Below are 18,881 nucleotides of genomic sequence, written 5' to 3' on the forward strand. Positions count from 1 at the left end.
GATGCTGTGATTGTTTCTGCGTCTCTGTGGCTGCTTTAGTGGGCAGTGTGAAGGCCAGGACAGACTCCCCAGACCTCCAGCGCTGTTTCTTCCAGATTAGTGCTTTGGGAATGGACCCTGTCATCCTGCTGGGGGGATTTTCAGCCTTTCAAACCCTTTATCCTTTCCTCTGCACAACACGTATGGTCCTGCTGGAACCTGAGCGGCACACTCTCACCATCTACCCCTCAGAGATCCTGGAAGATGCTCTTTACCAGGGCTCCTACTCCCAGGCCTCTGACTACCGCATCATCAAGGATCTACACATCACACATGTGGTCAATGCCACCACCAACTGCCCTGATGCTTTCCCCAACACGCTGTGCTACCTGAGGCTGAGTCTGAGCGATGACACCCAGCAGGACCTGGTGGAGGCACTGCCGACGGCATCCAGGTTCATCAACTCGGCCCTGATGAGCGAGCCTGCCGGCCGTGTTCTTGTCCACTGTAGCACGGGCAGGAGTCGCAGCTCAGCCCTAACGCTGGCCTTCCTCATGGAGCATCGACGCTGGTCACTTCTTCACGCCCTGCGTTGGTTGAAGGAGAGGAGGCCATGCACTGCACCCAACATGAACTTCCTGCGTCAGCTCCTGACCTATGAGGAGCTGCTGTTTGGGAGCAGACTCACTTCCCTGAGCGACATCCGCCGATGACTGTTTGGAGTAGGAATAAAAATAAGGATACACTGGATGTTTTTTGGGTTTTTTTGTACAGTTCACATTGAAAAAAAAAGTTCAAAGTATGCTTAGACTGAACAAATGGAGAAGTATTTTTCTTCTGCAATAGATACCCAAAAGCACTTTTTACACAGAGATCACACTACATTGCCACTGCTAAGTCCTTTTTGAATGCAGCCTTTATGTTTTTACAAAGAACCAAACAACGGCGGCATCATGCCGTCTAAATGTGTTATTTTAGACAGCACTGAATCAAAAGAGACGTGATGGGTGTGACATGTAACAAACAGCGTCTGCCTCATGTGTGACATATGAAATGCGTAAGCAATGCTTTCTAAACAATAACAATCATTTACCATCTCTGTTGTAACGTGGCTCATCTTGTCCTCTGCTCGGAGGGTAAGGAACTCCCTAATCTCAATGTTTTCCCAGATTGCGGACATTTTTGGCTGTTCTTCTTTGAGTTAGCTGTTAACTGCTGTCAGCTACTTTTTAAATCTCCTGTGGTGTCTATGATCCCGTCCTGCTGGCTGTCTTGTTTATTCAGACCTATTTTGAGCACTGGTACCCAAGCAGCATAACAGCACAATATTCCTGCCTTGAACATGCAGTGTAAAAAGGGCTAAAGACTGGAAACTGATGTTTACCCCACAAGTTTGAATTTTTTTTTGCTTCATCATCAAGCCATAACCACATGGTGTTTGTTGTGCTATTTGCCAATAATGACAACAATGATACAGATGTTTTTCTTCATGACCTATCTCTGTCTCAGTATCATATAATCCTTGTTATTTTGCTTTATGACACTTGATAGATTAATAAAGTGTATTTTACATTACAAAGGGTTTTCAGTTCTATTTCACAAGGTGATAATATCCTGATACTCAGAGCATGCAGCCTGTTAAGCAGTTTTCATGTGAAAAATAATTTTTAAAAAAACTGAATGGAGGCTTGCAAATCGCCGGTGTTTCTCAAAGACATTCAGTAGTGTTTGTTAACATCTGAATATGCCACGAAGATTTACCTCCTTTGCCATCTTTCTCTGTCTCTGGTCTCTCGCTCTCACACACACACACACACACACACACACACACACACACACACACACACACACACACACACACACACACACACACACACACACACACATACTTAGCTCCACCCTGTTGAACTCAGTAGCTTGCAGCTTAAATTCCCTCCCTCCAGTCACACTCTTTGGTATGGGAGGGAGGAATTTTCTGGAATGTGGCAGAAAGAGGAGGAGGATTCTGCAGGTGAAAAGTGTGTTTGACCCAGTTAAAAATGGCAAAACTATTCAAAACACCAGTTTAAATGTAGCTATTGAACCAAATGTACACATGCCTTACCAAAACTTTATATCAGTGAAAATATATGGTTAAAATTTGATTTTTGTAGTAATTGGTGGATATTGAAACATGAGTAAATGAATGAATAAAGCACATCTGACTTTTGCAATTTCAACACGTGGCAAAAGGGTGACGTTACTTGGTGCACACACTTACTTTTTTCACATTAAAACCCCCAAAACTCATGACAGTCTCACCGCGGGTCAGACAGCTAGACACCTCCCCTAGCAGTTCACAAACGCCAGCCCCTAAAGTCTCTAGTAACGGCAGACTTTATGCATGTGAGAATCTGCACGTAGCATTCAGACTTTTAGGACTCCAGCGCTTCCCACCAGATGGCCAACAGCGCGTCGAAATATCACTTATAGGACGAGCTGCTGCGCTGCGTGTTCATCATCTCACCGCGGAGTTAACTGCACCGGTGGAGCTGAGATTTAGGAGGACAGGACACCCGGCGGGGACACATATCTGCAGGATGCGGTTGTTTAGGTAAATATTGACTCCTGAATCAGATAACGTAGCTAAAGCCACTCACTTTGTAGCCTTTCGGGTAGTTATCATGTCATCCTACTGTTATAAACCGTCTTTTCACCGTGTTTACCGTTTTCAGTTGCGACCGTTAAAACGCCGTTCTGTATGCTAGCGGTTATTCCACTAAAGTTCGGTTAGCTTGCTAAGCTAGTTGAAAACTAGCTAACCTGAGTGAAACTTTGAGATTTGCTATTGGTCTCGGCGGCAGCCAAGAACATAACAAGACTGAGCTGAATAATAAGGATAAATATTTACAAAGGTCGGTGAGTAAAAGTGGGGGAAAGCGAGAAATAATAGTAATATTAAAAAAAAAAAAAAAAAACAGCTTGAATTTTGCTGATGAAACTCTTAGCATCAGTGTTATGGTATTCTAGTGCAATGCAGCGTTGGATGCTGCTGCCTCCGCTCTGCTGTACATTACAAACACACAATAACAGCATTATATAGCACACATTTTATTTGTTAAGACATTCTTTACGATAAAAGTCAAACAATGTGCCATGCTACGCACTTCGGTGAGCCCTCAGTATTTGGGGATAAAAGCTGGAAACTTATAGTTTTGTCGGTTAGCTAACAAGCAATATTAGCTTGGGAGTAAACGAATAGCGCTAGCTCACTTCCAGAAATTAAAAGTGCCCCTGTTGTGCTGTTAGTGACTTTCAAAATTTATGAGGGGCTTTTCTATCTGAAATCAGTCAGGCTCCATTGGGCAGTTTTCAGTCCCTCTCATGAGTTTCACCGGCGGGGAGGGGCGAAGACGTGGCAGTCCTCTCCCATCCACATTCTGTTATCTGACCCCACAGCTTCACTCCCTGTATAACTTGGAGAAAATAGCTGAGATTAAGTCAATTTCTCACTGATTAAGTTGCTAAAATACAAAGGACACTTAGAAGAGTAGACTTATATTTGTTCAGAAATACAGTAACTACAGAAAGTCTCACGCAATGAATTGAATATTTGAAAATTCACCATAATACCAGGGTTCCCGTGGATCCGTAAAAAGTCTTTAAAGGCATTGAATTTATTCAGATAAAAATAAGGCCTTAAGTGTTATCAAAATATCTTAGATCAGTCTTAAAAATGTTAAGACATAGGAAGGAGGATTTTGTGAATTGTGTTTTTTTCTGACATTTCATTGTAAAATCTTAAAGTAAATGGTACCTTTAAAAAAACGAACAAAGTAAAACGACAACAAAAAAATTAATGCCTCTCACATTATGTCATTAAATTAACCCCAAAGTCATGCTTTATGTTCCAATAAATGTCAGGGCAAAATCGCCCCTTGTTGATATGGGTTCATTTATTTATTTTTATCATCAGTATGGTTTTTTATAAAATTGTTCTCATATTTTATTATGGTTGGTTTTTGAAAAAAAAAAGCCTTAAAAAGTCTTAAAACCTACTTGCCTTAAGCTGTAGGAACCTTGTAATACACTGTAATATCTAAAAGGGTCTTAAATGTGTGGATTCTACCCACTTTGTTAGCCCTGTAGGGATTTACACCAGGGTATCTGCAGGTCTTTAAAACATTGTAAAATGTCTAAAATACAATTCTAGATAGGTTGGATCTTAAAGGTCATTAAATAGTCTTAAATCTGAATATGTGAGGTCTAAATGGCCAAAACATTTGATCTAATTGAATGTATCCATCTTTTAATTTTGTTTTGTCAAAATAAGTCCACGCTTCTGATGTTTGAAATTTTTAAACCTACCACTGAACCTAATACTTTACTCTATACTTACACTTATCTGCTGTCAAAATTTAGATTAACCTAACTATTAAAAAACTCTAATAATAACCGGATTCCTACATTAAACCTTCCTCTGCACTGTAATTTTATACTTTCCTGCAATCTGAGAATAATTTGTCTAAAAATGTGTCTTTAATTTGATTAAAATTTAAGCTCAAAATGTCTAAAACCACATTAAATTTAACTGTCTGATAACTGTAGATATCCTGTTACACTGTAATATAATAGGCTCATTTTTTATAGGCAGTAACATACAGTACAGCAATGTAAAATATTGCAAAGTCATGATGACAAACACACATTAATGATTTTATTAATAGTTTTTGTTGGAGGTTAATTTTCCTTTGAGGATACTGTGGATACATTTTATTACAAGCAACAATTGGGTAATTTTATACAATTTCTTTTGGATTTATGTTATATCCAAAATGAAAGAGCAAAGCTTCCTTACAGGGAGAAAATAATTGGAAAAGAGATAGTAATACCAATTTATGCACCAATGGTAGCCCTAAAAGCTATTAATATAATACACTATTTTGCTTTACAAAAGAGGTTAAGCTTTTCTTTCAGGAGAAAGGACTTCACAGAAGTGCTTGTGTTGCTTTAGCTACTTTAAAGGTAACAGGTTGAGTTCTGGTCTCAGTGGTTTGTTGAAAAGTAATTTTAGGCAAAGCAAGAAACTGTAGAAGTGACAGAAAATTAGTAAAAACTTCTGGGATGCAATGGACATGCCAACTCATTATTTACCAGTGTTTTCTGTTTTCTTGAAATGAGAGAATCTTCTTTCCACACAATTAACACAAGGCTGTGAGGTAATAAAAAAAAAGTCTCCTAATGAACGTGTCTGAACAGAATGCAGCCCAATTTGCACATAGTTTGAAAAGTCAAAAAACAATGTAAACGTTTGCAAAACAGTTTTCTAAAACTGGTTTTATCAAAATGCATCACAAGTGTCCAACAAGTTAAATGCTAAATGGCCATCAGGAATGTTTTGGAGTCTTCACGTCATGTAAAAACATGTATGCAGACTAACACTCACACTTGTATGGCATGACACAGGGATCCAAATTATAACTGTAAAACTTAAAGCCTTAATCTTGACATTGCACTTCTACAGTGTTATAAGAAAAGAGACACAGTAGCTGTCGCCCTGCGATTACAATAATTATATTCTGTTGAGTTTTTATCCTGGAAGTCGCAGAGGCACATTATGGTATCTCTGCCTAAATGGCATCACAGATTCTGGAAATAGGATAATGAGTTAGGAAAATGGTAATTTGCATCTTGCCTTGGAGTTGCTAATTTAATATGCTTTAATTTAATATAATTTAATTCTGCTTTAATACATAGAGTACTGACAGATTTATTTTCCCTCTCTGCTGCTTGCAGCTGACCTAAATTGAAATTTCATGTGAAGTTATTTTTTTTATTTTCACTGAAGGCTTGTCTTTGTGGCAAAGTTTGAACCTGCCCAAACCTGTTGTCTGCTATAAGCCAAAGGCTTAAGAAATCTGCAGAGATTCTGGTTTTAATGCATGACCTTTTTGCCACTTAGTGCATGTGTGTGTATGTATATGTTTGCACAGCAAGCATGAAGGTGAGTGTTTGCATAGGTTCTTTTGTGTGCAAGTGTGGGTGTGGGTATTTAATGGGTATTTTTATTTGCACTGGGTAGTTATAGTGGCATTACCACTATTGTACCTGACAACTTTTGTGCTTATACATTATTTGAAAAAAAACTAACAATAATTCATGTCATATTCAGCTATTATAGAATCAAAAAATATTGTAGAAATTCAAAGGTCATAGTTAACGTATCTGTGTTGTATAGTAAAACCAGGTTTTCCAGTTAACATCCCACCAAGAAAGAATAACTACCAAAGTCTGTACACAGCGCTGTCTTAATTTTGGATTTTTTTGGAATCATTTCTTTCCACTACTTTCCTCCAAGTCTACTTCCTGTGTTGGAAGCATTTTATCACAATGTGCTGCATGGAAGCTGGGTCAGCTTTGGGACTATTTTCAATGCCATTTGTAAATTAGTTTGTTAACAGGATATCTCAGATATGTGCCAACATACATAATTTACGATTTGAGAAAAGTTAGGTCACTGGCCAAAGAACAAGTTGTGTGGATCCAGGAATTTTTGAAAGCAAAATTCTCACAAATGGATGTAACCCATGGTGTCTATTGTAATGCAGTTTTTGATGTAGATCTAAATCCAAATGCAAATATAAATCAAATGTTAAAAATGTTCTTTTATTAGTACAGTAGTGAAGATGTCATTATACCAGCAGTAGTGGTAGCACCTGCCTGCACATTTTGTCCTGCAGTCTGTCTCTTCTCTCTTCTAATTTCTGTCTGAATGGGTAGAAAGATCGCAGTGCCACTCCTCACAGACCTGACGCCATGTAGTAGTTATGGTAGTGCCAACTCCAAAACCAAACCGGACACAGTGACAGTAACCACAGACTTATATTTGGCTTTGTGTGGTGGTTGGGAGGCTGCACTTCTAAAGCAATGAAAGAGTCTCTTAGTTCAAGGGTTTGATAACTTATTTTGCTTAACCCTTTGTTGCATACGAATAAATATTTTTTGTCTGCGTTTCCTAAATGGATAGTTTCCACAAAAAACAAATAACATCTTCCAACTTACCCCTAATAATATTTAACAATGCAAATAGGTTTTCTCTGGTTTTGAGATAACTGCTGCTGAGACTTCTCCTCATTCAGCAGCAACACCTGTCTGAAAATATGTCTGAGTTACTTTGCACAATCCACAGACCGTGCTGCCATTAGTTTTTATTTTGAATTAATTTCTGTTAAAGAAAAAAAATGTACACAGTCACTTAAATGGTGCAGGTTTTGCACCATTTATGACCAGACAATCAGGTTTTGCATAAAGATGGAACAAAACTGGAAAGAGTAAAGGAATGCAACAGTATGATAAATCTTGGAGGTTTAGGACGATGGGGGAATTCTGGATGAGTTTTAAGGTCAGGAATGTTTGACGGGGCTCACTGGAAATAAGCTAAAGCAATCAAGACAGTAAATGACTAAAACTCAAAACATCTGATCAATTTTAGAGATGTTTTGGATTGTGACACAAACCTGCAATATTAAGTAATATGGGCCTGACATGACAGCCACTTGTCAGAAGTGATGGATGGCTGTATTTTCTAGTCGAGTTCCAATTTTTGTGTTCTCAGTGTACATACTTATTGTTGAGTTTGTGTTTTGTACTGTCTGTCTCTTGTGTATTTGTTGTTCAGTTTTATGTCTTTTAAAGGCCCATCTATGGATAGGCATTGCAAAATAGCTTAGTCTATAAATGCTGTGGTGTGTGTGTGGCATAGTTTCATACTAACTTGTCCCTCTACAAATAAACATTAAATAAAGTAAATGGAGACATCTTTTGGAGGACAGTGTTTAGCTCACTTTTGGTAGCAGTGAGTTTGATATAGTTACCTGACATCTAGCTGGCATTGTGACATTTGAGATAAATATTCAGCAGAGTGTCATTTGTCATGTACAGTATAACACAGTCAATTCTGTCATTTTGACATTATTTTTTAACATGCATGCTTCAGTTGTTGAGTGAATCTATTGAACAATAATTCTCTCACTCTTTCTTCAGGATGGAGCTGCCATGTTGGTGTTTGTTTTTGCTGAGCTCTCTGCAGTCGCTCTCAGCCCACAATGACTTCTTCACCTCAATAGGTAAAACCTTCAAGCCATGTATGATACTCATGTTAGAAATATTTCTCTCTCTGGTGACTTGTGCTCCAACATATGTAAGCAAAAGATTTCACATGTGGGATCCTGAAATGATCTGCTAAGATTAGTGATTCCCCTTTGTTCTTTATTATTGCAAAACTTGAATGTGCAGGTTCCTGCTCACCCTCAAAAAGTTGTGGACAGATGCGTAGGAGGAAATTGCCCATAGATGAAGAAAAGAGAATTCCCGCACACGATCCTATCACTTATAACAAACTTTATAATAAAGTAAACACTTTTGCAGTTGTCAGACCTTCATCATATTGAGACTCAGTTTATTGCAAGTAATAGGACAGTGTGTGGAAATTTTCTTTTCTTTATTTATCATTAGCAGTATTACTGATGAAGTATTTCTGATTTGTATCCTCAGGCCAGATGACAGATTTGTTATACACAGAAAAAGACCTTGTCACCTCTCTAAAGGACTACATCAAAGCAGAGGAGAACAAGCTTGAGCAGGTCAAACGGTGAGTTTGTGTACAAGAGCACTCAAAAAATGGTGACTTAACTGACGCACAATTCTTAATATTTCTTGTTAATAGTTTATTATTGCGTGTGGATTCAATTGTAAGCAATGGATCTAACTCTGTATGACCATCATCATGACAGGTGGGCTGATAAGTTGGATTCCTTGTCCAACACAGCCATACAGGACCCAGAGGGCTTCCTGGGACACCCTGTCAACGCCTTCAAACTGATGAAGAGGCTGAACACAGAGTGGGGGAATCTGGAAAGTCTTGTACTCAGTGACACCACTGATGGTAGGACTAAAGCAGATCTGGTTCAATTCGTGACTTAAGAGAATACTTCACCCACAAAATAACAATTCGTATGTCAAGTATTCACCGCGTTTCCTTGACTTCATAAAGAAAACATAGTTTTTCTTGCATGACTCCATGCTCCAAAAAAGGCAAACATTGTTTTTAAACTAAACAAAGTCTGCTTTTAACAACAGCAAAAAATTACTAAGACAGCCCTTTATAAACTTTTGCTTGACTCGTGCAGTAAAATACAAGTCTCATTTATCCAGTAGTATGTTGAGTACAAACACATGCATTTTTACTAAAGCATTACTTTCTAAAACACCTCCAAACAGTCTAGTGCACGGCGGAGTAGCGTGCCTGGGCATGCACACGCTTGAACTTGGCTCAAGTGGAGCTCATGCATTCACATGCTCACGGCCACTGCTCATAGGCGGAAATGTTTTAAATCATAATGTTTTAGTGAAATTGCAGTGTAAGACAGAGTATATAACTGATACACAAAACTTCATTTTGTGGGAGAAGTTTTCCCTTAAGTGTCAGAAGTTTGGAATATTGCAGAAAAGTATTAGAGTATGTTTAACATATATTTCAGAAGTGAGCTTAAGAAGATATTAACAAACAAAAAAACAAGCAAGTACTTTGAAAATGCTCTATATTATTAATTTATTTACTTAAAAAAAGATTTTCCAATAATATTTGAAATCGGTCTGAGCCAGGGTTTGCTATAAATTTTCCTTGGATTGGCTGATCTCAGCAGTGCAGCAGTGTCTTTTAGAGTGCAGGGATGTTTAATTTGACTTTTAAAAGACACTTGTGTAAATGTAGGGAAATCTGTATATGTTTTCTTGTTTAGAGATGTACATTGTTGCTCATTTATAATTGATGTGTTTTAGTAGAAATTGGGTACCTTGCTCAGTCACCTTAACATGAGTTACTGAGATAGAAAAGAACATTACTCACTCATTTTTGCCACATGTCTGGCATGATACAACTGCAAATCTCTCACTCAAAATCAGAATCACTCTGAGCAGTCTCACTGGCTATCAGAAAAGAGTTTTTATTCTCCATTTGGCTGTTATGTATCTCATACATAATCATCCCACTATGTCTCTCTCTGTTGTCTCCTGTCCATCTCTCTCAGGATTTATTACCAACCTGACCATCCAGAGACAGTACTTCCCCACAGATGAGGACCAGACCGGGGCAGCTAAAGCTCTCCTCCGGTTACAAGACACTTACAGACTGGATGCAAACACCATCTCTACAGGAGACTTACCTGGTAAGGGCTTTAAATCTATGCACGAATCTCTAGTTTATCTTTTTATTAAGCGTTTAAATAAAGAGGCATAAACAGACATATCACAACTTCTTATTGTTTTTATTTTTATTTTATGTTATTATTTTAGGATACCCATTAACATCAGGCAAGGGACTGCCAATAAAAAATAGCTCTCCAGCTAACTCGGTTGCATTTCCATTTATTTAAATGTGGACTGATGTACGCTGTCCCTTCTTAAATAAGTAAATTACAAATTATTAAGTGCTATTAAAATCACAGTAAACAGAGGACCATACGAGGATGGAAGGTTTTCTTGGTTCTGGTCACTTGCATTATAAAGGAGATGGTTTAGTTTTCTTCAGTGCCAATGCTCTCCCTCTGCAAACTAGGAGTGAAACACAAGAGTCATATGACAGTGGAGGACTGCTACGAGCTGGGGAAAATCGCCTACTCTGATGTGGATTACTACCACACAGAGCTGTGGATGGCTCAGGCCCTGAAGCAGCTTGAAGAGGGAGAGGAGTCTGTTATAGATAAGGTGACAGTGATCGACTACCTCAGCTATGCCATCTACCAGCAGGGGGAGATTGAGCGAGCCCTGGAGTACACCAAGAAGCTGCTTGAAATTGGTGAGTTCCTCCACACTGTAGTGTATTTACAATTTTCAAAAGTATCCGGAGAAGCAAGTCCCTGCTTAAGGTATATTTTGTCACATAAACATAAGGTAGATTAGGAGTTGATGCACTTTTTTATCAGTTTTTGTCTTGTATAGACACCGGACGGAAATAGCCTTCATTTTACCAAACAGACTAAGACAATAGTAAGAAAGTTAAGCACATTAGGATCAGTCTAAATTTCAAGAATCAAGAATTATCTTGTTATGTCACATTTTCCTTGAAATGAGCCTCTGAATTAATTTATCGTGTTTGCAAATCTTGCTTCTGAGAACTGAATAAGGTCATACTGAATAAATAGCATATAATTATGTTGTGTTGGAAGCTTAGTTATTTTGATTGCAGAATGTGTGATATTTTTGGGTGACATGGCTGCAGCCATCACTATTTGTAATCACCACTGTTATGTCTGTCGGTCTCTCATTTTCCCATTTTTAGACCCAGAGCATCAGCGCGCCAAGGGCAACCTGAAGTACTTTGAGTTCCAGTTGGAGAAGCAGAGGAAGGCTGCGGAGAATGAAGCTCCAAATGAGAAAGAGCGAGTAAAAAGAGAAACAAGTAAAAAGAAGGAGAAATCCAAAAAGAATGCAACTTTTTCACTCATCCCAGAGAGGAAGAAGTATGAGATGCTTTGTCGTGGGGAGGGCATTAGAATGGTAAGGAGGACAAAAAGACACACAAAAACACAATTTCTAACTTAAAAGATGCACATCAGTTTCATCTCCTTTGTTGCCTGCTTTCCTATTCTCTCAATCAGACCCCCCGCAGACAGAGCCGGCTGTTCTGTCGTTACTTCGACAACAATCGCAACCCCATGTACGTGCTGGCGCCTGTGAAACAACAAGATGAGTGGGACAGCCCCTACATTGTACGCTACCTTGACATCATCTCTGACAAAGAAATGGAGAGGATCAAGCAACTTGCAAAGCCACGAGTAAGAGATTTTCAGTAGTTTAAGTGATCCCATGATGCCATATGATGCATATTTGAAGCTATAATGGTTGCTTTACAGTTACAGGGTTTATAGAAGGTCTTAAGGTGCTTGAAATTTTGAGGGGTAAAAAATCTGTCACAGGAATACCTTGAATACCCCCTTTTTAACAAAGTACTAGAAAAATTCTTGAAGTTAAAATTAACCCCATAACATAGACTTGTATCTGCACTAACCAAAGCATCTTAGGCGCAGCGGCAGTTGTCGTCTGATATGACACACTAAATGAGATTAAATGATTGCTTGACGCATTGTCACGATTCAGGCCAAGATCGTAGGAAAGCTTGGCTGTAATTGGGCTGACAAGGTGTAGTCTGAACCCCGCATAATCCTTCACTGAAAAGAGTCATTGATCACATCATTTATTTATATTTAATTGAAAATTATTATTGAAAATTAGTTACTTCAAGTATATTCTTTGAAAATGAAAAATACTGATTGAAAAGTCCTTGAATTTCATTTTATAATGTCTATATGAACCCTGTAGTTAATTGTGCTGTAGAAGGATTTTTCAGTGTCTGTTTTGTGATTTAGTGTGTTGAGAGGTGGGAGGTCAAAGCTGTGAGGCTGGTTGATGTGATTCTGCTAGTTAGGCAAGCACACAGGCACACACATACAAAGATGTGTGTCTGTGTGTGGGTAAATCATGTCCATGGCTTCACAGCTACGCAGGGCCACCATCTCCAACCCCATCACAGGAGTGCTGGAGACAGCGTCATACCGGATCAGCAAGAGGTAAGGCATAGCCAGGATCCGCCAAGAGCTGGGGGTGTAGGAGAGAGCTGAGAGGGAGAAAGTGAGATTTTCTCCTCCATTTTTCCCTTAATACCTCATCCCATTCCTCCTCTGCGCTCTCGCCCGCATCACTTCATTTCTCCATCCTTCCAAAGTTTCAAGGGTCTTGAGCTGAAGCACAGGATCCAGCTTTAAACAACATAAAGAATCATTCAGGGTTCCCATGGTCATGCTGATCACAGCCAGAAACTGTAAAAGCAGAGATTATTGTTGGATATTATAATTTCTGACAGTCTTTGAACACATAATTTGGGACGCTGAAAGTATGTTTGAATAGAGTTTGAATCTTATACGTTTGAAAAAAGGCTGGGCGAGTGGGGCAAGGGAAAAAAAGTTTTGAAATTGAATTCATAAAAATGTGTGGGAACCCAGAACATTCGTTGACCATTATTGGTCAATAGCTTTATTGACCAATAATAGTCAACGAATGTTCTGAATGAATAATGAAAGAAAAAATGAAAAATGCATTCTTATAGCCAATGACTATTTGGAAAAATAACATGGTTTTCTGAGGATCTGTTGTGGATATATTTCTGCACAGTTTGCCACAGAAAGGGGAAAAATGTTTTGCTTTTTCTGCTAGTAAATATTAACATAGATGCTTTTTTTTGAGTCAGGAGAATTATCAGAGGCACTCACTGATAAATCTTTTGACGTGGAAAATTTGGTTCTTAGTATTGCCTTGTGGAACACTCTCTTTGCTCCTCTTAAGAATAACATTGACAACTAGTGACCGAATCTGCTTTTCTTTTCTCTCCCTCTTCCCTCCACTTACTTTCCTCTCGTCCACTTGTCCGGATCACATTCCATCACCTTTTTTTTTCTCCTTCCTTCATTCATCTGCTTTTCCTCGGCCGCCGTGTCCTTGTGCTGTGGAAACTACTGTAGTTAAGGCGAGCCACGGTGCATGACCCCCTAACTGGGAAACTTACCACGGCCCAGTACAGAGTCTCCAAGAGGTAAGGGGTCACAGGTTACCAGGAGGGCCACGATGCGTCCTCCAGCATCCTTCTCTTTGTCTTTATCTCTTGGCCTGGCTGAAACACTAATTTAGCCCTGCACCCAGTTAACACCATGGTAACAATAAAAATGCTTAGCTACACCTGGAAACTAGGCTAAAAAAGTCCTCTGTTGTTGTTTTTTGGTGTAGCTGAAATTTTTGTTGTTCTTTCAGTTTACCCGGTCATTAAAAGATTTTCATGGAACTGCACAGTTGTGACAGATTGTTTTTTTCCCCCAGCCATCTTTTTCAGGTTATATGAGATCCTGAGCACTGAACCTCTATTCCCCATTGCGCTTTACAGGAATGAATCTGTAGCACGTTCTCGTATGAACTCACTGCAGCTGCTGCGGTTTTACTATGCTTCCTCAACTAACATATCAGCAAGAAACTTCTGGATAAGGTCTGAGTCTGGATACACATAAACACACAGATAGATGTTTGCTGCTTATGTGTGAAGAGATTATTCTCCTTCCATTGCTGATGTTAAGAAAGTGTCACCCTGTAGTTGAAATGTCTGCTCCACTTCACTGGATATGTTGCTGCCTGTTGTAGGTTACATTTAAACATCTCACCCTTAAAAATAGCAGGCTTAGGTGACCACCATAACCCCCAAGTTTCTGTGGTTTTACTGTTCCTGGTAATTAATGTTTGGGTATGTGTGCATGCGCACATGGGCACAAGGGTGTGGTGTTTCTTTGATGTTTTTCTATGTGTACGTGTTAGCCAGCATGCATTTCCAGAGTCAGTGAACTTCTAGTGATAGAGGGAACAGACGGATGAACTCAGAAAAGTTTCACCGCTCACTGAACTGGATGCTTCAGGAAAAATGTGTTGGCTTGCATCATCCCTTCAAGAATATAACTTACTATAAACACAAATTTAATAAAAAAAAAGATGACTCATTTCATTTGTTTCTTCATCTTCTGCAAATTTTTTTTAGAGACATAGCCATGAGACAGTGGGGGTGGGAGTAATCCCATAGGCTTTGTGATGTCTTAAAAAGTCCCCTAAATTTGAGTGTGTTGAGAGCAGATGCTGGAATTCTGTTACGTCGCATATATGTTGGTAACTTTTGAATTCTATCACAATATTTTTTATGTGGATACTGTGGCTTTTTAATACAGTAACTAAAAAAAGGCCTGTTTGAATTTTATGATGTGGTCTGTGGAGCTGCCATTGTGTCATGTTTTAATATTCCACAAGAAAGAGTTCATTGCAACACGCGGTCAAGGGCTTATTTTATCGGTGACCTTCTGTTAGACTGGGGTGTGAGAGTAAACATGAAAGGCAGGTTGTTTCAGGAAATCCATAAACATATTTTCCTGTAGTCCTCAACCAGACTCTTATGCGAAATACACATTCTCAAATGCACACGTTTGCAACCAGAGCAACCCTGAACCCTGAGCTGATTGGAGATTCTGAATCTCGGGCCAGTATTCTGTTTTTTTCGTCATACCTTCACTTCTCTTTTCTATCACCCGATTGCAATGCCAGACTTCAATTTCTTTTTTATGCTTTTCATGGCTACTTATCAGCATGACAGTCTCTCAGTCGCCTGTTTCAGAAGAAGTGTTTACTGCCATCTAGTGGACATTTATGTGCTTCACTGGCATACTGTATAGCACATCTGTCTTCTTTCTCAATTGATCTGCTTTCCCTCCTGTATTCCAGTGCTTGGCTCACTGGCTATGAGGATCCAATGATTGACACGATCAACCAGAGAATTGAAGATCTCACAGGACTGGAAATGGACACTGCAGAAGAGTTGCAGGTAAACCATTAAAAAAACATTCTCCTTCTTTTTAAATATCTTTTATATAAAGTAAAACCTTACTGAATCAACGTAGTTGTTATATACATGTCATATAAACTGCTATTGTCATGTCTGTGTAGAGCTGTGAGGCTGAAATCACATTTTGTTGATCTCTGCAGGTTGCAAATTATGGCGTTGGAGGTCAGTACGAACCTCATTTTGACTTCGGGAGGGTAAGACCCTTTTTGATTCACAAAGTTAATATCTATTAAAGTACAGTAGTGGTAATATGGCAGGGCATTAAACCTGACATTGATTCTCTCTTCACAGAAAGATGAGCCAGATGCCTTTAAAGAGCTGGGTACTGGCAATCGCATAGCAACATGGCTCTTCTATGTGAGTAAACTCTTCCCAAATACACCAATAAACCAATGTTGTTAACTTTAAATTCAACTTACACTGTGGCCAAACTATCTTAAACTCTGTGTCGAAAATGCTGCAGGGTCCATCTTCACAAATGCAGAACATCATTTTAAACTCTAGTCAAGATCCTAATGTCAAGACACTGAGTATATAATGAACTATGCGTATAGAATGACATAATGAAGTAATGGTGCAGCCATAAAAGCATTGTGCCATAGATTTAAATATTCCACTCATCAAAGAAATCTTCAATGAAGCGTTTCAAAAGTGTTAAACAAGCGTTCAAAATTTTATATAAAATATTGTGAAAGATTGGATTTATGGATCACAATTACAGGATTATTCCAGTCGAAAAAAGTTGTTTTTTTTTCCCCAAAAAATAAGGTTTTATTGACCTTTGCTACACTACAGTAAGTGCCTGTTCTAGTACAATCAGCGGACAATAACAAACTCACTATTCACATGGATTTACATTTTAACAGTGTGGGACACAAATTGCAATCTCGTTAGGTTAACTTCAAAAAGTTTGGGGTAGTGTTAATAAAAAGAAGCCTTAACCAGGCAGGCCAACTAACTCTCACCCCACATGGTGCAGAGCGAAGTTTAGTCCCTGGCTTTAAAAAGCGAGTTATAAACTGAGCAGTTGCATAGTCAATGAAATGAGTTAGTTTTTCATCTTTTTACCCATGGTGACAGCTTGGTATTATAAGTTAAGGATTTTGTTATCTTTGATTACGGACTTTTCCAGCAAGTTTTTGCTGTCACAAAAGTTAACATCAATGTAATTCATGACTTGCTATGCTGGTGCAATAATGAGAATGTAACATTTGCTGGCAGGAGGAAACATGGGACAGAGATACAACCAGTGATATTTTCTGTAAATAGTGCCTCAGAATACAATTTCAGTATTTTTGTGAAGCAGTTGAACAATTAAATGTATTCTAACCATGCAGAAAGCGTTAAATATGAGTTTCTGAAAATGTACTTGTAGCGCTGTAGAATTCTTTGTTTTCACAGATGAAGACTGATCTCTTTTGCCTCTCTGTTGTAGATGAGTGATGTAGCAGCAGGTGGAGCTACAGTATTCCCAGATGTTGGTGCAGCAGTTTGGCCCCAAAAGGTAACCGCTTGTGTTCTATCATTTCTCACGACATTATTACTGACTCAGTAGCTCTGTCTGAATTGATCATATTATATAGCCAACATTACGCTCTAACAAATCCTCAGGCATTTTTCTTCATTTTGAAGTATAGAACAAGCTAAAAATATTAGTTACTGAAAAAATAAAAATCAAGCAAAATGCTGTGAATGTTGTGTTTTCCACCCAGTGAAACAGGACCAGTTAGTCGGCACATTCACGCAATATCTCTTGCTCACCCAAAGGTCCCAATCAGACAGAACACGTTAGCAACGTGGGGTGGCTTTTTGTAATAGCATTTTCTGCTGCTTTGAAATTGCTGCACGCCTCGTGTTTTCCGCTCCACAGCCCTGAGTTTTTGCAGGAGCAGGAACTCAGCAGAATAATGCCCAGTGCCATTGCTCTTTTTTCCCATTGTCCAATCAGTCAAATATAAGTTTTGGTTGTGACCAAAAGGCACTATGTGAGGCCACTGAGAAGGATTGGGACCATTAATGCAACAAATTAATATCTTTTTTTAAATTCAAAGTTAATAGAGTATGGGCACACCTCACAAAGATACATAAATCACATATGAATGTGAGTTTCAATAACATGTTTTATTAAATTCAAGCATGTTGTAATAAGTATTTCTAGGGCTTAAAATCGACACAGATTTTGCATTATATGCAGATTTTAGGGCACAGATCTGTGAGTTTACTTCACAACAAAACAGCAGTTAAGCTAAAGACAGGAGAGTAGTTGATTGCTTAGAAATAATCACAAAAAAGATGCAGCAAGCTGCGGAAAACTCTCTGTCTGATTGGAGCCTAAAAAGGGCAACATTAACATGCAAAACATGGTCAGTTACTATAAGCAAATGTCTGTTTTTTTTATCCCGTCATCAAAATAACGTTTCAAAATTCCCCATCCGCCTCTGAGCATTTTTAACTGTCACTTTAACAATCACACAAACATGTATTTACATTTCACTTTCTAATTATAATTCCACCCGTCAGTAATTTTTAAGAATTAATTTAGGAGATTGAAGGTGACTTTCTGTTATTCCTTAAGTGTTTGCAACACTACTAACTACTGCTTCCTGTTAATGTGTATCACAGGGCAGTGCAGTGTTCTGGTACAATCTGTTTCCCAGTGGGGAGGGAGACTACAGCACCCGACATGCAGCTTGTCCAGTGCTGGTTGGCAACAAGTGGGGTGAGTTCCTCTTTGTCTGGTTCCTTATAAAACCATTTATAAAGACATGAGTAAATATCTTGTAGGAGATCATAGTATTTGCTGAAGAGAAAGTTAACTTGAAAAGCAATTTACTTGAGTTTATAAGCGAGAAGGGTAAACATTTGAGCTGTATTTTTAAGTAAAGGGCTTTTTTAAGGTTATGATGATTATCTTTTTATTGTTTCCATTTTAAGTATCAAACAAATGGATCCATGAACGAGGCCAGGAGTGGCGGCGACCTTGTGGCCTAAATGAAACTGAATAATGGAAAAAGAAAACTTCTTTGCCTCCCTGGCCCTCTTGCTCCTTCCTTGTGAAACGACCCAGGACCAAAGAACACTGCTGAAGATCACCAATGATACATACAGATACAGTGGCTCATTCCCTCACTACAAACACTCGTTTTTTTTCCCCCCAGCTGTTTGGGTTTGAGATTGTTCGGGTTAATGTCGAGCCCCTGGACAGTATAAGCATCGCTGTGACAGAGAACACGTTCTTCAGGTTGTCGAATGGTTTGGAGAAACACTTGTGCCCTTTTTCACTCCCGTGTGGTTGTCTTTGCACTCTGTATGAACTCTAGCTCTGTGGTGAGGTTATTCTTCAGTGGTGACTGGAGAGACCAGCGTCCTCCTTGTCAGTTTGAACCTTAAAGTTTCAGTTCACGTTTTTAAGAAGCTTGTCTCATTTGTTGAATTTCTTTAA

General features: G+C 38.9%; 1 protein-coding gene across 2 annotated transcripts; it reads left to right on the plus strand.

The window, feature by feature from the left end:
* Window positions 1-2,322: 2,322 nt before the first annotated feature.
* p4ha1b (prolyl 4-hydroxylase, alpha polypeptide I b) lies at window positions 2,323-18,848 on the plus strand. 2 transcript variants are annotated; one of them, XM_042502059.1, is made up of 15 exons: window positions 2,323-2,572; window positions 8,002-8,084; window positions 8,512-8,608; window positions 8,751-8,902; window positions 10,047-10,184; window positions 10,574-10,813; window positions 11,297-11,514; window positions 11,616-11,792; window positions 12,514-12,584; window positions 15,319-15,418; window positions 15,580-15,633; window positions 15,731-15,796; window positions 16,875-16,943; window positions 18,062-18,158; window positions 18,374-18,848. In XM_042502059.1, the coding sequence occupies exons 1-15, from the start codon at window positions 2,559-2,561 to the stop codon at window positions 18,442-18,444; spliced, it is 1,647 nt and encodes a 548-aa protein (XP_042357993.1). In that variant the 5' UTR covers window positions 2,323-2,558; the 3' UTR covers window positions 18,445-18,848. The 2 variants fall into 2 exon arrangements, with proteins under 2 accessions (XP_042357993.1, XP_042357994.1); XM_042502060.1 differs by lacking the exon at window positions 12,514-12,584 and adding an exon at window positions 13,533-13,603.
* The last annotated feature ends 33 nt before the right edge of the window (window positions 18,849-18,881 follow it).

Source organism: Plectropomus leopardus, chromosome 15 (genome assembly GCF_008729295.1).
Source record: "Plectropomus leopardus isolate mb chromosome 15, YSFRI_Pleo_2.0, whole genome shotgun sequence".
Lineage (NCBI taxonomy): Eukaryota > Metazoa > Chordata > Actinopteri > Perciformes > Serranidae > Plectropomus > Plectropomus leopardus.

Excerpts from the sequence above, each read along its gene's own strand:
- p4ha1b (XM_042502059.1), top strand. Across the intron at positions 8,085-8,511 it reads TGACTTCTTCACCTCAATAG|GCCAGATGACAGATTTGTTA; the intron begins GTAAAACCTTCA and ends TTGTATCCTCAG. Across the intron at positions 16,944-18,061 it reads CAGCAGTTTGGCCCCAAAAG|GGCAGTGCAGTGTTCTGGTA; the intron begins GTAACCGCTTGT and ends TGTGTATCACAG.